General features: G+C 48.3%; 1 protein-coding gene across 4 annotated transcripts in view; it reads left to right on the forward strand.

Moving 5' to 3' along the window:
• The window catches only part of FRMD4A (FERM domain containing 4A), a 342,837-nt gene that overhangs the window by 130,541 nt on the left and 187,754 nt on the right, over window positions 1-24,542 (forward strand). For all 4 annotated transcript variants that reach the window (XM_062210863.1, XM_062210861.1, XM_062210860.1 and 1 more), the window contains exon 2: window positions 15,991-16,056. In XM_062210863.1, coding sequence (XP_062066847.1) covers window positions 15,991-16,056 — 66 coding nt within the window. The remainder of the gene's footprint in view (window positions 1-15,990; window positions 16,057-24,542) is intronic.

Below are 24,542 nucleotides of genomic sequence, written 5' to 3' on the forward strand. Positions count from 1 at the left end.
GATATGCTTCTTGTTGGCAGCAAATAGATGAGCTTTGTTTTTTAATCCCTTCAGCCAGTCTGTGTCTTTTAACTGGGGAGTCAAGACTTTACATTCAGGGTGACTATTGTTAAGTACCCACTTTGCCCTGCCATGTTTCCATCAATAGTCCTAATTTTGTATTTTGGGTTTCCTTTGTACTTTCACTGGGTCCTTTTCTGTGTTCATCTTCTTTCGTAGTGATGTTCCTGTTTCTGTGTGTCTGTCTGTAGCACGTCCTTGATCTTCATTTGTCAGGCTGGGTGAGTAGTTACAAGTTCTTTCATTTCTGTTTGTTGTGGAAGATCTTTATTTCTCCTTCATTCATAAATGAGAGCTTTGCAGGGTGCAATATTCTGGGTTGACAGTTTTTTTCTCCTAAGACTTGTAATATATATCACCATTCTCTCCTTGCCTGTAGGGTTTCTGATGAGAAGTCTGCAATGAGTCTGATTGGGTTTCTTCCATCAGTGGATGTTGACTCTCGTGCCTTCTGGGTCTGCTCACAAACCACTGGGGGGAATGCGTGTGCTGGGAAACACACCTTAATTTCAGCACCACTTTCCAGTTCTCCAAGCACTTGTGTGTGTCTTGTGGCTCCTGGGCCTCCATGTTAGCAGGAGAAAACCTCTTTGCAGAGTCCCCTCAGTTCTGCCTGACTTACGCTGAAATTGACTTGGAAACAGTGTTCAGGGATGATGGACCATTGCATAAGTGACGTGGCCGTCCTCATACAGTGCATCTTTCTTGTTTGCTGTCATAAACGTGGTTCTCCAGCTGTCCTTCTGACCACTCCTCTGCCTCCACACTCCCTCATTCAGCTTATTGTGTGGTGGATGTTTCTAGAACACACCATGTTCTGTCCCATTCCAGGCCTTCTTACATCACATTGCCTATTTATATACCAGATGTCCTGATTGGCAGGTGTTAACCTATCCAGCAGATGTGAGTTAGGGTCCCCTCCCCCACCTCATAGCATCTTACATCCCTTATCTCATTAATTACTTGGGATTGCCTGTTAACTTGAGTGTTTCCTCTAGGGTCAGAGATGCCCCTTCAGTAAGGGCACAAAGTCATACTCAGCATTGTAGATCTAAGATGCCTAGCACGTAATAAATATACCAAAAGAATTTGACGCAACATGCACCATAATGAACATCATTGTCTTATTTACTGTATTTCTTTGAAAGGCAAGGAGAGAGAGCCAGGCAGACAGACAGATAGATAGAACTCCCTTTCATTGGTTCATTCCTCAAATGGATACTACAGTTGGGGCTGGGCCAGGCCAAAACTGGGAGCTAGGAGCTCAGTCTGGGTTTCCTACATAGGTGGCAGGGACCTAACTACGTAAGTCATCACCAGTTGCTTTCTAGTGTGCACATTAGCAGGAAATTGGAAGTAGGAGTGCAAGTGGGACTTGAACCCAAGCACTCCTGTATGGGATGGGGATATCCCAACAGTATCTTAACCTCCAGGTCAGATGCCCACCCCCAAGTTATATCAGATGGCATCGTGCTTGTAAAAATTTCCCTTCTTCCTCATTCATTGCATATATGCTTAGTAAGGCCTAATGCATAATTGCCTATCTATTTTTAGTATTGAACTTATAAACCACCTGGGATTTAGTTTGGAGAAAGAAGTGCAAATCATTTATATTCTAGTTGCCAGTGCTTCGACTTCCCTGCTTGGCTCAGGAGTTTGAAACAAAACAGGAACTGAGGCGCTCAGTGGTGGTCTGTTAACAAAAGTCCACTGCTGCAGACAGTGAACCCAGGCCTTCCTTTGCTCTTTTGGCTTCAACCGATTTTTAAAAGGCTATTTAATTGTCCTTCGACTTTTCCTTGGTTTAAACGTCAGCTTCCGTTTTCTAGCTTTGTCTCTGTAAGTTTGCGGTGTGCTTAGACTATTTTCCAAGGCTTAGAAGCCATTTGTCCTGCACACTTGCCATAGTTTCTGCTGGGAGGGAGTACTCTGCAAGTACTTCATATTCTGTGCATGTCTTAATCTTCACTTTCTTATTTAATTACACTTTTATTGTGCTGTCAAGTCTTACTTTTAAAGTCTCCACCCCATACAAACCATGTTCTTTTAATCCTTTGGAGTTCAACTTGTCTCTCTTTTTAATCTTATCTTTTTCTGGACTTTTTTTTAAAGACATTTGTTTATTTTGGTTGAAAAGCAGAATTTCAGAGAGGTGGGGCGAGACAGAGAGAGAGAGATCTTCTATACGCTGGCTGGGGCTGGGCCAGGCCGAAGCCAAGAGCCTGGAGCTTTGTCCAGGTCTCCCACATAAAGTGGCTGGGGCCCAAGCACTTGTGCTATCCTCTGCTGCTTTCCCAGGCAGGTTAGCAGGGAACTGGATCAGAAGTGGGATAGCTGGGACTTAACTGGTACCCTTTACCTGCTACACCACAGCCCCAGCTCCTTTTCTCTAAAATCTGTCTTTTGGCCTGTGTCATGACACAGCAGGTTAAGCTACTGCTTGTGATCCTGGTGTTGCATATGGGTAATGGTTCTAGTCTTGGCTGCTCCACTTCGAGCCAGCTCCCTGCTATTGTGCCTGGGAAGGCAGCAGAAGATGGCCTAAGGGCTTGGGCTCCTGCCAGCCATGTGGGAGACCCAGATGGAATCTCTGGCTCCCAGCTTTGGCCTGGCCCAGCCCTGGCTGTGCTGCCACTTGGGAAGTGAACCAGGAGATGGAAGCTGTCCCTATTTGTCTGTGTCTCTACCTCTCTGTGTAACTCTGACTTTTAAATAAATTGGTCAATCTGTTTTTTTTTTTAAAGATTTATTTATTTTATTTGAAAGGCAGAGTTACTGGGGTGGGGGTGGGGGGTCTTCCATCTGCTGGTTCACTCCCTAGATGGCCACAGTGACTGGAGTAGGTGCAGGGGTCTAAGGACTTGGAGTAACCGGGACTCGAACCGGTGCCCATATGAGATGCTGGCACCGCAGGTAGTGGCTTTACCCTCTATGCCACAGCGCCAGCCCCTCATCTATCTTAAAAGCTGTCTTCCTTGAGTCTGCAATCCCCATGTAACTACCCATTAGTCTTCTTTTCCACCGTAAAAATCGTAACCACCATAAGACCTAGAGAAGTATGGGTGGGAGGGGGGATATTTGCTTTTTCCCTTTGGAAGGAGCCTCTTCATCACTGAAGACAATAAGCAAACACGACAAAAAACCTCTGTCCTGAAGATGCTGAAGTGAAAGCACCACGGGCAGGTGTTCTTCTCTTTCATTTGTTCTCACTTCACAGATAAGTTTCGATGAGGGGTTTCGATGAGGGTCTGGCCCCTTGCTGCTCCCTTGTGTGCTCTGTTTCCTGGGCATTGGTGCCTTGCCCAACCCTCCTGGGATGTCTGTGTGGACGGACGCGCATGCTCTGAATAGGAATTATGCGCACGTGGGTAAGAATAGTACTTGAGGCCGGCGCCGCGGCTCACTAGGCTAATCCTCCGCCTTGCGGCGCCGGCACACTGGGTTCTAGTCCCGGTCGGGGCACCGATCCTGTCCCGGTTGCCCCTCTTCCAGGCCAGCTCTCTGCTGTGGCCAGGGAGTGCAGTGGAGGATGGCCCAAGTCCTTGGGCCCTGCACCCCATGCGAGACCAGGAGAAGCACCTGGCTCCTGGCTCCGGATCAGCGCGGTGCGCCGGCCGCAGTGCACCTACCGCGGCGGCCATTGGAGGGTGAACCAACGGCAAAAGGAAGACCTTTCTCTCTGTCTCTCTCTCACTGTCCACTCTGCCTGTAAAAAAAAAGAATAGTACTTGAATGTTGCCTCGAGTGTCAGGCATTGATATTCTTGCTGCTCCTTTCTTGGGCCTGCTCCGCTACTCCTTATGGCGGCTCTGTGTGAATGTTTTCCTGTTAGTTCAGGGGGACGGTAGGAGCTGTTGCCGGCGAGGGTTGGAATGGGGGTGGGGGAGAACTGGGCCTCCAGGGCACCCAGTCTGAGTGACAGGCCTGCTCCATGAACAGTTGGGGCCCAGGAGCTCTGCTCTGTGAGGGTCTGTCTCCTGCTGCACCATCCCTGGGGACAGCCACCCAAAGGCCATCTGCGTGGGGCCAGCCTCCTCACCCACCCTACCACAGCAGCAGAAAACCTGGGTGGAGCAGATGGAAAGATGCCACCTCCCCCTGTAGGAGCTGTGGCACAGGGAGGTGCAGATGGGTCAAGACCTGGCCCCACCCCGTGGAGGCGGCTGGGTGGGCTATGCAGTGTTCGGGATTCTGCACTCTTGGTGTGCACTGACTTCCGGGTTCCTCACAGCGGCTGAACCAGCAGGTACTGTGATCCTCAACACTGGTGAATGAGGGGAACGAGGCGTGAGCTGATGACGTCACTCGTAGAGGGTAGCACTCAACCAGCAAGAGAAGGCCCTGCCTCGGGTGGGTGATTGACACAGAAGTTAAGACACCGCTTTGGACCATGCGTGCCGTAGAGGGTGCTTAGTTTGGCTCCTCACTCCCTCTGCTTCTTGTTTCTTTTCTTTCTTTCTTTCTTTTTTTTTTTTTTTTTAAAGATTTGTATATTCATTTGAAAGACTGACAGAGAAGGAAGGAGGGAAAGCTAGAGAGATACCTTCCATTCACTGGTTCACTCCCCAAATGGCCACAAGAGCCCAGAACTCCATCCAGTCTCACACATGGGTACCAGGGGCTCAGATGTTTGGGCTGTCATCCATTGACTTCCAAGGCACTTCAGCAGGGGGCTGGATTGGAAACAGAGTCACCAGAACTTGAATTGGCACTCTGATATGGGATGTCAGTGTCATAGGTGGTGTCTTGACCCGCTGTGTCAAAACACCGCCCCCCCCCCCCCAGCTCCTCCACTTCCAGCTTCCGGCTCAGGCACACCCCAGGAGGCATCAAGTATTGGCTCAAGTCCTTGTGTTTCTGCCAAACCCAGAATGAGTTCCAGGCTTCAGGATTTGGCCTGGCCCAGCTCTGGCTATTGCAAGCATTTCAGAAGTGAACCAATGAATAGAGGCGTTCTCTCTGTTTATTGCGCGTGCTCTCTTTCTCTCTGCCTTTCAAATCAAGTGACAATAGATAAATAAAAGTATATTTTAAAAGGGCGTGTCTCTTAGCCACCATGCATCCCAGCGGCATGACCAAGGAAGGACTACAAAGAAGGCACAGCTCGTGGCTTGGGGAGACAGGAGTGAGCCATGTCCCTGCACCTGCTGAGGGCGTGGGATCAAAGAGGATCTTACAGTTGTGGGATCGCCTGCCCAAGCTGGGCCTGAATGCCTCATGTTAGGTAGAAGGCAGAGGAAACCTGGCAGAGTCAGTATCTCTTCAGTCTTGTGTGAAAAGTTATACCCACTGAATGGGCTGTGTTAGGGGTCCCAAGGGGCGTACCAGGGAGAGACGCAGACTCTTACCCTGGGGTAATTCCCGGTGATAAAAATCAAGTTCATGGGTCAGCAAAACAGAGCCTTGAGGGATGCACAGAAGCTCATGTGCTTCTTTCCCTCAAGCTAGTGACTGCCTCTCACCTGTCTCCCGGAAGGCAGCTGAGTGTGCAAAGTGGAGCAGACACCTGGGGAGGATCCCCTGACTGTAGGAGAGAAGACCGGGTGTTTCCAGGCAAAGGAACCATGGCGGCCAGGCCCTCAGGCAGGGGAAGGGGTGGCCCTCAGAGGAACAGAATTTATTTACTTATTAAACATTTATTTTACTTATTTGAAAGGCAGAGGTGAGAGAGAGAGGGATCTTCCATCCACTGACTCACTTCCCAAATGTTCACATAAACTGGCACTGGGTCAGGTGGAAGCCAAGAGGCAGGAATTCTGTCCAGGTTGCTCACATGGGTGGCAGGGGTCCAAGCTCTTTAGGCCATCATTTGCTGCCTTCCCAAATGCATTAGCAGGGAGCTGGATCGGAAGCGGAGCAGCCAGGACTCAAATCGGCACTAGGATATGGGATGCTGACATCACAAGTGGTGGCTTAACCCTCTGCACATGACAGTGGCCTCAGAAACAGAGTTTAAAAGTCCAGGATGGCTGGGACTTGGGACTGAGAAGACCTGAGGGAAGGAGAGCATTTGAAAAACTAAGTCTGGTGGTGTGTTATTTATTTGAAAGGCAGAGTCACAGAGGGACAGACACACATACACACACACCATATATCCACTGGTTCACTCTTCAAATGCCCAAAGCAGTTGGGGCTGGACCAGGCTGCTGCCAGGAGCCAGAAACTCCATTCGAGTCTCTCACATGTGTGGCAGGGACCCAAGTATGTAGGCCATCATCTGCCACCTCCTAGGTTGCAAATAGCAGAAAGCTAGATCCGAGTGGAGATGGGACTTGATCCCAGTCTCTCCAAAATGGGATGTGGGCGGCCCAGGCTGGAGTTTAATCTGCTGCACCACAACACCCGTCCCCGAGAGAGGAGGCCTTAGGCCACACCTGGCTTCTCCTCCTAGGCCTTGACGTCCAGATCTGCTCTACACCCCTCCACCTTCTGGTTCCCAGCAGTCTCGGCTCAGGCTGCACAGCCTTCCCTCTCAGATCCGAATTCCCAGCGACCCTTTCCTTAGATGGGTTAGCATCTGTTCCCTGCCCTACCCCTCTCCAAATAATACTGGTAACATGAGAGCAGCACTTTGGAGTGGGGTCAAGTCTGTGTGCCTTCAGAGACTCCCTCTGCTGCAGTTGCACAATCAGAGCTGTGTGGGTTCCTAGGCCTGGGTAGAGAGCAGACACCTGCTGCTGTGCTGTGAATTATAAGCTTATCATGAGAAGTTTGTGCATCTAGGTGAAATACTGATAACAGGGAGTGAGTGTTTATCCTAGTGGTTATCCCAGCCAGGTCAGATGTCCACATTCTGTTATCAGAGTGCCTGAGTTCAAGCCCCAGCTCTGGCTCCTGACCCCAGCTTCCTGCTAATGTGCACCCTAGGAGGCAACAGGCGATGACTCAAGTACTTGGGCCCCTGCAACCCGGGTGGGAGACCCACATGCAGGTCCTGGCTCCTGGTTTTGGTTTGGCCCAGCCCCAGCTGTTGCAGGCATTTGGAGAGTGAGCTAGTGAATGAAAGATACCTCTCTCTCGCTCTCTCTCTCCCTGCCTCCCAAAAAAGAAAATATTGCAATATTGTACTCTTAAGTAGAGATAAAGAAAATCCCATTTGTAGAAGACACTCTAGCAGCAGCAAAACTTAAGTTTACCATTCATGAGGTGTCTAGCTAGTTCGGCTGGCCTGCAGACAATGCTGCTACCTGCCAGGAGCCTGGAGGCCTTCCCTGCACCTGCCCACTGTTCACTCCTGGCCTTGCTGCCCTGTGCTCCCCAAGTTGTGGTCTAAGTATATAGCGTGACTCCTGGGCCCATGCTTTTGCATCTCCTGATGTCCTTTTCCTCCTAGGTAGCCAGTGCTGGTTACCAGACACACTTAGGGTATTGTGCACTGGGTGAACACGTTCTAGCTGAACTTTGTCTGAGATGCAACCTAGCCACTGTCCACGCCTTAATCTTGTCATGCTGCGAGGTTTTGTTGGAAGGTGGAACGCAGTCGCTCCTTCCAGGGACCCTGCTGCTGAACTCTGGGCCGGAGCAGCTCCTCACTAAGATCATAGGAGACCCACAATGCAGCTTGCTGGCTGCTCGCCTCTGACCTGCCTGGTCCATTCCCCATCGTCTCACCTTGGGTCCTGAGACTGATCGTGAGTGCCTATGACACCAGGGCCGTGGAGAGGACTACACTGATGGTGCAGGAGCGCTTGTGGCAGGAATGCATGGAGACCTCCTGGTCCTCACAGCCACAGCGTCGGGTGGCTCAGACTGCCCCCTAAGACAATCCTGCCCTGTCCCCGGGCCTTGAGCAGCCCACGGCACCACCAAATCCTCTTTCTGCATTATGAGAGAAAACCCAGCTTCCTGTTGCTGCAGGTGGAGAAAGAGACACCCAAGCAACAGCAGCAGCTCTCTAGAATGTGCTTTCCCACGATCCCCAAGTGCAGTGCCGGCCCCAGTGAGAACCTTGTCCAGTGCAAACCTGGAGAAGGCCAATGTGTGGCTGTTTGAGCTTCTGTAATTGCATTGCATTGTCATGGTGATTTGTTTCTAATAGATCCACTCCTTTAAGAACATTATGTGGGTTTTATAAACTATAGCTGTATTCAGCAGCCAAGTGGCTCAAGGGCATGCCTTTGTGTGTTCTTCTTCTAGATTCAAAGAGTCATAAAAGTGCAGGGAGCTGCCGGAGGTTAGAGAGCCTGGTGTAGAGCACTTGTGTCTCCTTTTCTCCCATTATCTTCCTACTTTAACATGATAGCACTCAGAAACAAACAAAAGAAGTAAGCCTGAGAGAAATGAGAGTTCAGAGGGGTGATGTTATGGTGCAGTAGGTTAAGCCCCTGCCTGTGATGTCAGCATCCCCGGTAAAATGCTATTGGAGCCCGGGCTGCTCCACTTCAGATCCAGCTCCTGCTAATGCACCTGGGAAAGCAGCAGAGGATGGCCCAAGTGCTTGGGCCTTGCCATGCATGTGGAGTTCCAGGCTCCTGGCTTTGCCTTGGCCCAGCCCTTGTCATTTCATCCACTGGGGGTGGGTGGGTGAGAATTGTCATGAAAATGGACAATATGCCTTTAATCATGGAAGACTGAGCAGGCACCGTGGTGCACACTGCTGTTAATCTCGATTTCCATGGTACAGGTTAGGTGTGGGCCGTAGGTGAGTATTTTTAACTGGAGCCCCTTCTGTCTGAGTGTTCGCTGTCAGGTTGAGTTTCCTGATGGGTGTGAATGTGCTGCATTCATTCCGCTCCTGGCTGCGACTTGCTCTGTGATTACTGAAATCTTGCCGTCTTGCTTCTTTGTGCGGCCTCCGTGGGTTCTTGTGCCTTCATTTCATTTTTCTGCAGAAGAAGTAGAGGTGGAAAAAGAAGGGGCACTTTGGAGGTAACCCAGAGAGCAGGCGCTCCCACAGTGACTTGAGCCAGGAAGTTGTAGTCATGGCCTTGGAATTTCCTTCTGAGCCACAGAATGTCCTGGGTCAAAGGGCAGAGTGTGAGGTGCTGCTGTAATGCATCTGGCATCCTTGGGATGTCCCTTGGGTCAAGGAAGCTTGTGCAGGCAGGAAGTGCTGGGCGATGGGAGATGGCAGTCTTTGCGATCCTGCTTTGAATTCTGCAGGTTCTGTTTGATGATAAAGTTTTCAAGGACAGCGTTGCAGGTTGCTTGGGGAATAGTGGTGGTTTTCCTCAATAAAGAGCATCTTGGAACTGTTGAGTCCTGACTTTGGGGGATGTTGGTGTTATTATTTCTTATTTTATCATCTGTTGTAAGTGTATTGTCTTTAAAATGAACATGAGTCACGTGTTCAGAGGCATCAACACACAGGCACGGGATGACCAAATTAGAAAAATGCCATCTGCAGGCCCATGAACCTTACCCTAAACAGCTCTCCCCCAGTCCCTAATAAGTGTTCCTGATGGAATGTTGGTAGAAATTAGCCTTAGGAAATAGAAGAAATGATTGACTACCATTTGTTTTTTCTTTCTCAAACCACTCTTGTTTTTTTCTGAGTTCAGAATCTCACCCTGCAGTCATTTGTACAACCTCATTACATTTCTCTAGAAATGTTATGCACAGTAGTACTAGGATTATTTCTTTGGAGTTCTTGAGCATGTAGGTATAGACTGTGGCACATAAGTTATTTGGCAAGGAGCAAGGGAAGGGGGAAGGAGGACATCCAAGAAGTGGCTAAAAGGAAGAGAGAGAAAAAGAAACTTCCTTTATCAAGGCAAAGGTGATAAGAAATACATGGAAGTGGGGTGGGCATGGTTTTGTAGTTGAAGAGCAATTTTTTTAAGACTTATTTGAGAGGCAGAGTCAGAGAGGTGTTTTTTTTTTTTTTAGAATTATTTACTTATTTGAAAGAGTGAGAGGCAGAAGCAGAGAGAGAGAGAGAGAGAGAGAGGTCTTTCATCTATTGGTTCACTCCCCAAATGACTGCAATGGCCAGAGTTGAGTGATCCGAAGCCAGGAGCCAGGAGCTTCTTCAGGGTCTTCCATCCAGGCACAGAGGCCCAAGCAGTAAGGCCATCTCTAACCACCTTTCCAGGCCATAATCAGAGAGCTGGATTGGAAGTGGAACAGCTGGATCACAAACTGGTGCCCATATGTGATGCTGGTGCCGAAGGCAGAGGCTTAACCTACTATGCCCCAGCGCTGGCCACCTAAGAAAATGTTCTTAACAGAGAACGTTTGGGGTTTTCCTACTCATGTCTACCCTGTCTTTGAGACATGCCAGACCTTGAATCCCATCGGCTGCCATCTGGGTGGTGTGAGCAACAGAACGGCTCAGGGCTGCCATCCCGAGACAGTTCCAGTCTAGACCTCAGTCAGAAAAACACATCATCCACACCCTGACCTTGGTACCCTGCGACTCTCCGTACAAAAACAACTCAAAATCACCACTTGAAAGATTGGCATTGCTGGTTCAATGGTTATTTTGCAGGAAGGCTATGCCCAAAGGGGGCGTTCCCTTGCCACATTGAATATTAGCCCTGCCCCCTTCCCATCATGAATACATGAGGCTCTCTCTTTCCTCCCCCCCCCCCTTAAAATTTATTTTATTTGAAAGCCAGAGTTACACAGAGAGAGAAGGAGAGGCAGAGAGAGGTCCTCCACCCACTGGTTCACTCCAAAGTTGACTGCAACAGCCAGAGCTTTGCCTATCTGAAGCCAGGAGCTAGGAGCCAGGAGCCAGGAGCCAGAAGCCAGAAGCCAGTAGCTTCTTCCGGATCGCCCATGTGGATGCAAGGGCCCAAGGACTTGGGCCATCTTCTTCTGCTTTCCCAGTCCATAGCAGAGAGCTGGACTGGAAGTGGAGCAGCCAGGACTCGAACTGGAGCCCATGTGGGATGCTGGCAGTGGCTTTACCCTCTACGCCACAGTGCTGGCCCCCGTAGATCTCTCTAAATCCTCCTCCCCAGAGTCTGAATCACTCGTGGTCACAGGCATCTTCCCATTAATTCTGCCTACAGGGAGAGCACGTGTCAGCCACTCGATCTCGAGTATCCTGGCCTATGTGACAACTCTAATTCTCTGTTATAAATTAATACATTGGATTTTAGATCTTAAAATGTAGGCAATCTAAGAGAATTTGCTGTGAAAACTCTCAGACTCCATTTCCTGTGGCCAAGCTCATACAGTGGCGTTCATCTTACCAGATAAAATTTTTATGACTTTTTTTTTTTTTTTTAAGCTGGGAAAGGGAAGAAACAGCCGGCTGAGTAATATTTGGCTGGAGTAGGGTGGGGAGGAACCACCTGTAAGCCTGACAGCTTAGCTCATCAGCTGGTTTTATTTTTGCCTCCTAGTCTGATGTGTAGGACGGTTTCATTGGCTACTGTGTAATGCACATATCACTTCATATCGTGCTTTGCTCACTTAAGCTAGCGTTATCAGTATTTCTTGGTGTTTAAGCACAGTCTTCATAATTCAGAGACCATCTTAACAGCAAAGCTGGATTTACTGGGGTGGACACCTCACATTTTTTAAAAAAGATTTATTAATTATTTGAAAGGTAGAATTACAGAGAGAGACAGAGAAAGAGATCTTCCATCTGCTGGTTCACTCTCCAAATGGCCACAACAGCTGAGACTGGGCCAGGCTGGAGCCAGAAGCCTGGAGCTCCATATGAGTCTCCCACATGGGTACAGGGACCCAAAGACTTGGGCCATCTTCTGTTGCTTTCCCAGGCACATTAGCAGGGAGCTGGATAGGAAGTAGAGCAGCCAGGACTTGAACCAGTGCCCATATGGGCTACTGGTGTCCCAGGCCGTGGCCCAACCTGCTGCACCACTGACCACGCCTCTCACTTTTAAAATGACTACCGGACTGTCCGTATGTCCTTTAGGTCTCTGTGCACTTGGCAGACCTATGTGCTTGGTGTAGGGTTGTACTGTAGCAAGACAGTTTATGGTTGGGGTAGTAGCCAGCTGACATCTCTGAGAAGCCTTGTTCTTCAAGGGATTTCCTTTGAGGGTGATGCCAGGGCTCCTCTTCTGACCTAGCAGCTGAAAATGAAAAAAAAAAAAAAAAAAAAAAAGGAAAGCAGTATTATTTTACAATGGTTAGTATTCAAGGAGAAATTTCAGAGTTCCTGGCAAGCCCAACAAAGCTACAGATGTCTGATCCTTCCCTGTGCACACCCAGAATAGTGAACCTTCTCTGAACCGACCGTGGGCATGGGATACTCAGATTGTGGGTACGGAATAGCAAACAGGTGCCCCTTTTGAAAAGCAAAGAGCAGCCGGGCTGTCAAAAGACAGCTGTGCCTTCAAACGCGTGTTGATGTGAAGGTGAATTTCTGTTTAGATGCAGTTCCCTGTGCCAGGCGTTTGGCAAGGACACTTGGCTTCCTGTGAGGGAGGCCCTCAGATATGGAGCGTGCTTACAGATGTCCTGGGAATTGGTGGTGAGGCTTTGTTGAGGAGAGGGTGAACTTGAAAGACCTTGGCCAGATAGGGAAAGCTCCATCTGCAGCTCCTTCCTCAAATCGCTGAGCTGATAAGGTGAGATTATTTCATGCAGTGAGAATTTTATTTTTCACGGGTAGCTGAGAACCTCAGGATGACTTTTAAGTACAGCTACAGATTTTATACACTTTCATATGTTTTGAGAAAATGATACGCTCTCTGTTTTTTATTTCTGTGATTAAAACTTTGATACACTAATGTCTTTCAGATACCAATTTGTTTTCATAAAATTTATTAGAATGTGAGTGGGTAACTCAGAGGTGTGTGGTACCTATAACCACCTATAACCTTTCACAATATAATGAAACCTTTGTGTTTCAAAGGTGCACAGGAAAAGCATCTTTCCTTCTTGAAACTTGCTGTGTCCCCAGACGCTTGCGAATTTTCTCAAACCTATGATAAACATTTTTAGAAGAATGTCAAGCTAATACGCTGGATGGGCGAACCACTTTCCTCTCCCAGAACTTCTACTCCATTAGTCTTTCTTTCCTTTCAATGAGAACTAAATTGCTGCGGCTTTTTTTTTTTTTTTTTTTTTTGACAGGTAGAGTTATAGACAGTGAGAGAGAGAGACAGAGAGAAAGGTCTTCCTTCTGTTGGTTCACCCCCCCCCCCCCAATGGCCGCTTCCTGGGCCACAGCAGAGAGCTGGACTGGAAGAGGGGCAGCCAGGACTAGAACCCTGCGCCGCAGGTGGAGGATTAACCAAGTGAGCCATGGCGCTGGCCCCAATTGCTGCTGCTTGTAAAATTCCATCCAGACCTTTTTTTTTGACAGGCAGAGTTAGACAGTGAGAGAGAGAGAGACAGAGAAAGGTCTTCCTTCCGTTGGTTCACCCCCCAAATGGCTGCTGCAGCCGGAGCTACACTGATCTGAAGCCAGGAGCCAGGTGCTTCCTCCTGGTCTCCCATGCAGGTGCAGGGCCCAAGGACCTGGGCCATCCTCCACTGCCCTCCCGGGCCATAGAAGAGAGCTGGACTGGAAGAGGAGCAACCGGGACAGAATCTGGCCTTCCAACCGAGACTATAATCTGGGGTGCTGGCGCTGCAGGCGGAGGATTAGCCTAGTGAGCCGCAGCGCCAGCCCATCCAAACCTTTTTAAGGACCTTTTCAAGGAGCCTATGAGTAGAGTTTTGGCTTAGGTGGCTGTGCCGAGATTGGTTCGAGATGCTGCCTGGAGCTGCCGCTGTCGTGGGCCTGTGCTTGGTGATTTGTGCACATATTCACCTGTTTGCTAATGAGGGCAAGGACAGAAGGGTTGCACATTCTCAGTGGAGCTTGATGGAAAAGAGATAAGCACATCTCTGGAGTTCACCCTTACTGCGTGTCAGAGGGACTGGAGAACAGTGTTAAGAAAGCATTTTCTTGATGGATGAAACATAACTTGGGTATGGTCCTCTACCCCCTAGATGGTTGTGTAATATGCTGTGTGTTTTGTAGTGCTTAATAAAAATGAAATGGAAAAGTTGCAAAGATAAAGTTTTTCCCAAAGTACCCGTGCAAATGCTGTTAACTAGTCTATGAAAATTAACATTTCGCTTCCTTTTTTTTTTTTTTTTTTCTTTTTTGATGAAGGAATCCTTCACACAGGGAGAGTGTACGTGGCAACAGAGTCCAGTATAATTTAAACTTGTAGTGGCTCCCAGGGAATTTAGACCAATGACTTAAATGAAGCTGATGGATTTTTGCAATTCAGTCATACTGCCAGCATGCCTACTAGGTGCAGGGTAGATTCTACTAGGACTTGAGTGGATTTTTCTGAAGTTGAGAGTGAGGTGAGGAAAGATGGCACATCTGTCCATCTCACCTCTGTAACTTGGTGCTTTGGCTTCTGTGTGCAAAATGGCAAGGCCTTGGGCTGAAGTTTCCCGGCCACGTGCCGCCTATTTTAAGCTCTTTGTTAGAGTGGTTGAGAGTATGGGAAGCATTTCTTGATGGCTTTTTTCAGAGCTGGAGACTGCTGAGTCATTTTCAATGCACAATCAAGGGACATTTGAGATTAGACCTATCGCAGCAGGACATCCAAGCTGTTTGGATTTAGATTCCAAAACTGGGGAGATCTGACTGGATGGGAGTATGATGGGATGGCTTCCTTTGAGCAAGCAATAAGGGGGTTTTTGTACAGGAGCCCATGCTACTTTGGACATATTGATGAAGTGCTGAGTAAGAGGAGAGGGGGCTGGCTTTTTCACCTTTGAGAAGGACTGTGATGGCCAAGCCACAAGACAGGGCAGGGTCTGTTTTTGTGCCTCCTTTGTTTTGGTCTTCGTAAAGTGGGTGGGGAGAACCAGGGACCCATGGTGTAGGCTGTTGAGTCTGCTGGAAGACAGGGCAGAAAGGAAACCCACAGGTTTTCTGGTGCTCATTCCAGCCAGGTGGAAATCACCTGTTGCACTTGGAGGAATTTTGGGCACCCATTGTAAAGCATAGCCATTGTTAAAATCCAATGATATAAACTCAGAGTTGCATAAATTATGTTTTTAAAAAGTAATACTCAAAATCCATCACTTCCACATTATTTTTCTGGGCTATTATCTGTGTTCTTGAGTTGTCCACCCTAGCTGATGTTGGAAATGCCATCAGTGTTATCATGACGGCAGCTTGAAATCAGACATAGAGTATCCGGAGTATAGTGAGATTATTTATGGTCAGCATGGTGGCCGGCTGACACCTGTGAGAAGACTTGCTCTCCGAAGGATTTCCTTTGAGGGTGATAGCTGGGCTGTAGCAACAGCTATAAATTCAAGGCATTTCCATTCCAGAAAGCCAGAATGTTGTTAAACATTGACCAGCATCCCACTGGGCCCCCTCTTCGGTATGTGAGGCTGGGGCACAGAGATGAACAGAGACTTGTCCAAGACTTGAATTGCATGTTGTGTTACACAGTTACACAGCTCAGGGATGTCCGTCCCGACAGGAATGAGGGACAGAAGCCAGGGTGCACTGTGGGAACTTAGCTCCGGGATCCCTCCCAGTGGTGATGGCCCTGGAGAGAATCCCATCATCATGAGAGGGGATGCTTAGTCAACACAGAAATCAAGTTCAATTGCCAAAGGCTCCTCTGCTCTCTGGTGATCCGCAAGGGAGGCAGGGGCAAGTGAAGAAGCAGAGACCGACTCCTGAGCTCTGCCCCTCATGTGTGGTGATACAGTGGAAGCTGACTACGAGCGAATGATGGGCACTGCCTCCAGATATCGTGTCATGTGTAGACTTGTTGCTTGATTTTCTGCCGCCCCCGTGAGAACATGAGTGCCATGAGGATGGGGAACTTACCCCCAGCTCCCAGAACAGTGCCTGGTACATAGAAAGTTCTTAGTACGTGTCTTCCAATGTCTGCATCCCTGCTCCTTCTTGGCATTGTATGGCACCAGCTCCCAGGAGAAGTTTACCCAGAGGGATGGGCCTGGTGGGGTCGCCCCTCTAACCCTTTGTCCAGCGCTAGCTTCTCAGTGACCGCCATTTCTCTTCCCTCTTAGATGACGGAGGGCCGTCGATGTCAAGTACATCTTCTCGATGACAGGAAGCTGGAACTCCTGGTGCAGGTAAGTCGCTTTGGGTCATTTTTCTAAGCCTCTGCCGGGCCTGATGTAGTTCAGACTTCGGAGTTGGCTGGAGATGGAGGAGGAGAATGTACACTGTTTTTAACTGTCTGTACAATCTGTGAGAGAGTGGCTGGGCCACACCGGGGTGTTTGGTGTGCGCGCTATTTTTGTTCATTATGTTTCTGTGTGCACCGGGCCTAAGGCATTCAAGGCCAGATGTGTATCTAACCTATTGTTAAAAATCTACAGAAAAGGAAATTCCACAACTTCCATTGCTATTCTTTCTGCCTGGAAGGAGTTAACTGTAATACAACCTAAATGCCTCTGCTGTGAGTGACTGAAACTGATGTAGTCACCTTTGATCGGAAGGAATAAAAACAGCTCATTCTTTCCAGTTGAGCTTTCACAGTTGTGAAGAAAGAGAAGCAACCTCTGTGCTTCCCCTCTAAGACCTAAGGCCCCCCACCCCACCCCACCCCACCCCACTACCCACCCCATGGGCGGACATTGCGTCATAGTTGAGAAAGAGACACAGGAAATCAAGTCGTTTATCCTCTACGAACACATCCAAATCAGAATAGTCAGAGAGGTAACTAGGATCATAGACCTTGTTCTTCTTCAGGCTGCCCTTGAAAAGATCGTTTTACCTTGTACCCTAAAGAATAGTAAGTTTGCAAAAGTCAGGTTAAAAAGCCCACCATCCCACATGTGTTCTTCAACTCCGGCTTTTGTAAGTACACTGGATGTCTGTCAGATCCTCGAGATGTTGTATCTCACTCCTCATCCTGGCTTGGCAGGAAGACAGTAAGAAGTTCATCAGCAGGTTGAGATAATGCCTATAAACCCATTCATGGTGAAGGTGACACATTTCAATGAGGAGATTTGCAAACTGATACTCATGTTGCCTTGTGCATGCTACTTGGGTATGAAAATGTTCAAACTGCTTACTTTAAGTACTCCTTCCTTAAAAAAAATATATACTTATTTATTTGAAGGGTAGAGTTTCAGACACACACACACACACAGAGATTTTCCATCCTCTGGTTTACTCCCCACATGTTAACAACGGCCAGGCCTGAGCCAGACAAGAGCCAGAAGTTTCATCCGGGTCTCCCAGGTACAGGTGCAGGTGCAGGTGCAGGGGCCCAAGCACTTGGACCATCTTCCACCACTTTTCTCAGGCCATTAGCAGAGAGCTGGATCAGAAGAGGAGCAGCCAGGACTTGAACCAGCGCCCATATGAGATGCTGGCTTTGCAGGCGGCAGCTTTACCCACTATGCCACAACACTGGCCTCAAGAGTTAATACTCTTTGTGGGGTTCAGATTTTAAAAGCATTACAAATGCAATATAAGAAATAGAGAAAATAGGGTCAGGCATTTGGCACAGTTGCCGCTTGGGACACCCGCGTGCCACATGTGAGCGCCTGCTTCACATCCTGGCTACTCCGCATCTGATCCAACGTGCTGCTAATATGCATCTTGGGAGGCCACAAGTAACCTGGCTCCCTGCTGCCCACATGGAGTACCTGGATGGAGGTCCAGGCTCCTGGCAAAGCCTGGCAAAGCCTGGCTGATCTGGGGAGTGAACTGCAGATGGAAGATCTCCATCGATCAGTCTGTCTGCCTCTCGAATAAGATGAAAATAAATAAATAAATTTAAAATATGTATATTGGAATTTGATAAACGCAGAGAAAAAGAGAAAGAAATAGAGAAAATAGGAAGGACTCAGCCCCAGCACTCTAATTCAGCTACTGCTCTCATGGTGGTGGACTTCTTTCCAGCATTTCTCATGTTTATATCTTTTGTGTGGTTGTAATCATAGTGCATGTGTAATTCTATGTATTTTATTTTTCTGCTTAACGTTGCCTTTTACAGGCATTTGCCAAGGTACTCAGCATTGTTAATAGTCACATAAATTCCTGTAATGGATATACTATTTTCATTTAATCGTTCATCCATCTGAGTGCATTTAAATTTTGTTTTGTTTTGTTTTTCCACTATTACCAGTACATGCTGTGATTAATGTATCCCTGTGTGTGGAGTTCCCCCACCTTTTAGATTATGTCCTTGTTAGGCGCGATTCCCTGTGTTACAAGGCTCGTGAAATTCAGCCCTGTGGTGTGGATTGGAAGCAGTGGGGTAATGAAAGGAAAAGCATGGTTGAGTAAGGTCTCCTCTGTAGCAGAATCGCTCACCAACGTTGGAAGTTTCACTTGTGAATGGTCAGCATGAGGGGTTAATAGTGAATGGTCTGGGATATTTTCTGTGTTTTTCTCAAATCAAAGCTTAAAAGCTTGGAAAGAAGCCACCTTCTCACATGACAGTAACTGTAAACTGGCCAGTGTGCCTTGGGAAACTGAATGGGAGCAGCTACAAGGGACTTGAGCTGCAGAAAATATGTTTAATGACTGGTGTGCACAGCCACTGATGAGAATAGTTATCCTCAACCCTATAGAAATCAAGGAAATGCATTTAGGACAAACGAGCAAAGTTCCTGCTCTCTTTCCAGCCCTCTATGGAACATGCTGGAACCATTGCCATCTTCCTAGAGCGCTCTCCTTCCCAGACCCCACCCCCTGAACCTGGCTAGTGTTTGGTAGTGGGGGAACAAACTCCCCCACCCCCACAAAAGTGGTCCATGGCTCTGCTGTCTATTCCTCTGGGTCCTGGCTGTCACCGCTGAAACACAGCCAGGGTCACCTTATTGTCAGTGGTTATTTACTTAGCCTTATTTCCTGGAAACCTCAACAATTTGAGGGCTGAGTCTGCTTCTTGGTCACTGTGTGACCCCAATGCCTGGTACATAATGTCACTGATAAACACGTGTTGAAAGAAAGAATGCGTGAACCCTAAGACACGTTGTTGTTATTTCCCTAAGGACTTCTTGCCATTGAACCCATTGCTTGGCAGGGAACTTAGTTGAGCACGAAACATGCAGGTGGCCCTCATGTATCCATGGGTTCTATATCCATGGATTCAGCAAACTCTGAACTGAAATTATTCAGGAAAAATTAGGTTTGTACTGAACATGTACAGACTTTCATTCTTGTCATTATTTCCTAAACAATGCAGTTTTTTTTTTTTTTTTTTTGGACAGGCAGAGTGGACAGTGAGAGAGAGAGAGAGACAGAGAGAAAGGTCTTCCTTTGCCGTTGGTTCACCCTCCAATGGCCTCCGCGGCTGGCGTGCTGCGGCCGGCGCACCACATTGATCTGATGGCAGGAGCCAGGTGCTTCTCCTGGTCTCCCATGGGGTGCAGGGCCCAAGCACTTGGGCCATCCTCCACTGCACTCCCTGGCCACAGCAGAGAGCTGGCCTGGAAGAGGGGCAACCGGGACAGAATCCGGCGCCCCGACCGGGACTAGGACCCGGTGTGCCGGCGCCGCAAGGCGGAGGATTAGCCTAGTGAGCCGCGGCGCCGGCCAACAATGCAGTTTTACAACTGTTTACATCACACTAGTTATGAGCAATCTAGAGATGATGTAAAGTATATAAGAGGATGTTCCTAGATTAGAACATTATACGAAGGACTTGCACATCCCCATGCTCTGTGGTCCTAGAACCAGTCTCCTGAGGACACCAAGGGTCCTATCTGTGTAGTCATGGTTTGCTTACTGGCTGGGATGAGAAGTTTTGGCATTATGCAAAGTAAGCATGTACTTCCACAAACCAAGACAGCTATGATGTCATTGAGTGACATAACCTTATGGGACCATTGTTGTTATATGCAGCCCATCATTGACCGAAACATCATTACACATCACACAACTGTATATAAAAGGGGAGATTTTTAAACTGCATTGCAGAATGGGCTTCAGCAAAATTTGGATAAACAAGGCTAAAGCTAATGGGGGGAAAAGCTGATTAAACATACGAGTCTACCAAGTTCTGTTGTCCTAGATTATATCCTTTGGACAGAGTCCTTTCTAAAGGGAGTCACCACTCTCTAACTCACTTGGGCCCATCTTGAGGTTTTTTATTTTTATTTTTATTTTTGACAGGCGGAGTGGACAGTAGAGGGAGAAAGAGAGAAAGGTCTTCCTTTTTGCCGTTGGTTCACCCTCCAATGGCCGCCGCGGTAGGCGCGCTGCGGCCGGCGCACCGCGCTGATCCGATGGCAGGAGCCAGGTGCTTATCCTGGTCTCCCATGGGGTGCAGGGCCCAAGCACTTGGGCCATCCTCCATTGCACTCCCTGGCCACAGCAGAGAGCTGGCCTGGAAGAGGGGCAACAGGGACAGGATCGGTGCCCCGACCGGGACTAGAACCCGGTGTGCCGGCGCCGCAAGGCGGAGGATTAGCCTACTGAGCCGCGGCGCCCGGCTCATCTTGAGGTTTTTAATAGAATAAAACATTTTGAACCTGAACCATTCTTCTTGATACTTTGCATTCACAGCGTGATAGCCTTCAGATTCATTTGTAGTTCCTCGCCAAAGTAGATTAATTGCTGCAAGTGTTGTTAAGGATGAATTCAGAGTATTTGTAGTGAGGCTTAGACCAAGCCATAGCTGTCTCTGATCTTTCAACTGGGAATTGGGATAGGGAGGGATCGAAAAGGCACCTACATTACCTGTAAAGGTTTGTAGGATGACAGGCAGGTTTGGAGAAAGTGTTAGTCTTGCATGGAGAAGCAGATGGCGTTACACAGGGTGACCAATGGAAAGATACTAGGAAGAAAGAAGCAGCAGAGGTGGGAGTTAGTTTTTAGCCACTGACTATTACAGGAAACTCCTTAAAGGCTACAACTCAGTTCTTCAGAAGCAGGATGCTGGGACCCAAACAAAAACGCAAATAATTTTGTGTTGTGGAAACCCAGCCACTCTGAGCATAATGTTTCTCTTCTCTGGATTGTAGAGGAAAATGGCTGCAAGCCTAACTTGAATGACAGAGTAACAGAGAGAAAGAGAAGAGAGATATAGACAGGGATGGACAGAGAGAGCTTCGATCCACTGGTTCACTCCCCAAATGGCTGCAACGGCTGGAGCTGAGCCAATCCGAAGCCAGGAGCCAGGAGCTTTATCTGGATCTCCCACATAGGTGCAGGGGCTTAAGCACTTGGACCATCTTCCAGAGTTTTCCCAGGCCACAGCAGAGAGCTGGGTTGGAAGTTGAGCAGCTGGGACTCGAACCAGCGCCCATATGGGATGCTGGTGCAGCAGGCGGAGGTTTTACCCGTATGCCACAGTGTCAATCATTAATGCTTAGGCTTTAAAGTCCTTTGAGATGACTGAGTGAAATCTGTGCTTCCAAATGCCTGATTGCCCCGAATAAATTGTGCGTTACCCTTATGGAGGCGAGAGCAAAAGGTCAAGAGTGACATACCAGGAATTAATCCTGAATCTACAGGCAATTTCCTGACTCACATCTTTGCCACGTGGCTCCTTAAGCCCTTCAGTTCTACAAAGCAGCAGCTGGAAGGATGGTGTGAGCATTCAGAATGCAACAGCTCGTGTCTTCCACCATGGTCATGGGAGCATCCTAGGTTGCACACCCAGATCACCAGTCCAGCCTGCAGATGGTATCTGTAAAAGCTCTGTCATCTCAATTGTTTCCACCAATCAGAAACTTACTCAGAATCATTCATCTAAATGAGAGAGGGCCCTGTAGCCTGCATCTCTTGGTCAGCCTCTTCCTGAGGCTTTCCTAGCCAGATGAGGGGACGCCCAGGCATGTTTTGTACTCGGCCAAACTTCAAGTCTTATTTGCCTTTCATTGCTCCTTTAGGATTTTCTCCAATTTGATAGTGATCTGTGTGCAGTTTGGGAAGGGCATTTTAAAAGCAAAGAGGAGAGAATGTTTGCTTTAGCCATAGTGACAATAAGACTTCAAGAAGAATTTCCAGACACAGAGAGTCGGTAGAGGGAGTCCTCGCAGTTGTTAGGAAGGTTCTGGACTCTTTATCCAGGGTTTCTTAAGAATAGAGTAGTTTTTCACTGGAATGGAATGGCTGAGGTGTGGTCCTTCCTTTAATGGTTTCTCTTGAGGCTTTTGGTACTGTACAGTATCCTGTCTTGCAGGAAGACGGGCCAGAATGAGAAAAACAGATGTGACCCTCCACTCCCAGGAGCGTGTCATCTGAGTGTTACTTCAGATGAGTAGCTGTGTGCTCTATCCGTGGAGCTGCTACACCTTGGTGCTAGAACTGTACAGAGCGGTGCCCTCTCCATCCCCCGGTTCTGCCCAGGGACCCTGGCTGCTTGCTGTGTGTAGAAAGCTGTCCCACCACGTGAGGCTACGTTCTCGCTTCCAAGTTGTCCCGGGGTTATGTTGTCTCTCCCCTCTGACCCAGTGTCTCGGTGGCCATGGGCAGGCACTTAAAACCGCCTACTTCTGGTAAAATAGAGGAACAGAGTGTCCCGTGATTCTGAGAAACTTAGCAAACCTAACGATTCAGTGTTTTCTAAGAGAATTAAAGATAACAGGATTATTGCCACAAATGGTAGGGTGTTCCCCATCTCGAGAAACCAGTGGGCTGGAAGTGCCAGCAAAGGCGAAGGCTCCACAGTGCGGGCCAGTAACCACGTGGGGTTATTGAGCGCTTGAAGTGTGTCCAGGGCACATGGAGACGAGCCGTGAGCATGAAATACACACCAGATTGGAAAGACTACGCATGAAAATAAGCAGAGTTCTTACCGTGACTTTTGTATTGATCTCGCTGTGCTGCATTGATCATGTTTTGGATATTTTAGGTTAAAGAAATGGTATAGTTAAAATTAATCTCACCTGTTTCTTTTCAAATATGGCTACTAAGAAATTGGCATTTTATATTGGGCTGACTTCTGTGGTGTAGGCACATGAACACACATACAGGTTTACACATTGCATTTGAGAGGCAGAGAGAGAGCACGTGGTTCACTTCTCAAATCCCACAATGGCTGGCGGGTGGGCCAGGGCTAGAACTGGGAGCCAGGAACTCAATCCAGGTTTCCCATATGAATGGCAGGGACCCGATTTCTTGCACCATCACCTGCTGTTCTCCAACGTTTGCATTAGCAGGCAGATGGAGTCAGGAGACAAAGCTAGGAATCAAACCCAGATATTCTGATGTGAGATACAAGCATTTTAATTCCTAGGCCAAACACCCACTCCTCGTATTCTCTTTTTGTTGAGCAGCTGCCTGGAAAGGATAGAGAAAATCTTAGAAATGAAGAAAAAAATTATGTACCTGATAGAATTGTTTAGGGTTACTCAGATGCCTGGATAATACTGGGTATCCTACACAATAGTGGCTACATTTTACCATTCTTTTTAGACTTTCTATGGAGCATATCTTATTTAACCCTTGTAGTAGCCGTGTAAGGTAGGTGCTATCCCAGATAAGCAAGCAGAAATTTCGAAAGGTTCACTACTAACTGCTCACAGTCACGTCACTGGTTAGGTAGTGCACATGTATCCCTGGAGCCGAGAGCTTCTGGACACCTGTGCTCTCTTCACTCCATCACCATCAGGCCGTGCAGTAAAAACCCGAGACGTGGCAGCGCTCCCCTGTGAGTCTGTCCCCGAGCCACCAAACAGAAGCAAAGCAAACAGAACCGGGGGATGGAGAGGGCACTGCTCTGTACAGTTCTAGCACCAAGGTGTAGCAGTTCCACGGATGGAGCACACAGCTACTCATCTGAAAAAAGCCAGAATGAGGGAAAGGCAAGACTTTGAACCTTAACTCAGGTCTGCAACTGAAGCTGGGTGTACCCAGATCATGTTGCTCCTTTGAACTCAGCTCCTAATCTACCTGGAAACGATTTGAGCATGTGACCTAAAAGGATGAAGGGTTTTCACATCATGCGTAAGCCTGAGGCTATCAGGTGTGGAAGAAACCCATGTGGCAGTAGGTGAAATCACCATCGCATCACGGGTCTCTGACAGTGGTGCCGGTGATATTCTGTCTTAACGGCTACCTGAGCTGATGCAGGCTCCGGGTAAAGCAACATGAGGGCAAGGCAAACAGTCTGGTGGAGGATGGGATGGGAAAATAAAATAAAATAAAAATAAACCCTGTAAGTGGCTGCTTTGAAATTTCAGAGCTGTAGTGCTACTGCCTAGAATAAGTGACTACACTGGGACCCTGTCCATGTGAGCATACACCCACAGACACACCCAGCTTCTCTGCCCCCACCCCCAGCTGCTTCTGGGGTTCATCATCTTTGGTAAAAATGCAAGGGGCAGTTTTCTGCCAAATACGCCAAGAATTCCCCCAAGGCATTATTTGCCCAGGAAAAAAAAAAAGTTGCTTGTGCATCTTCTCGCTGGGCGCGGCAGGCAGGTGAGCTCCTTCTGATTTGCTTGCCGGGGCCCCTGCCGAAGCGTCATCCATGTCTGCCATCTGCTCCTGTCTGGGCTGCTTTCGCCAGGAGTTCCTGCCTCCGCCAAGCCCTTCAAAGCTGCGTAGGGAAGCTGGGGGCACACAGAGGCATTTGTCATCACACACCGTCTGCCCCAGGACCCCTGAGGGGATGGGGGAGAAGCATGTCAGGATGCTGCAGATTGAT

The sequence above is a fragment of the Lepus europaeus genome, chromosome 14 (assembly GCF_033115175.1).
Source record: "Lepus europaeus isolate LE1 chromosome 14, mLepTim1.pri, whole genome shotgun sequence".
NCBI lineage: Eukaryota > Metazoa > Chordata > Mammalia > Lagomorpha > Leporidae > Lepus > Lepus europaeus.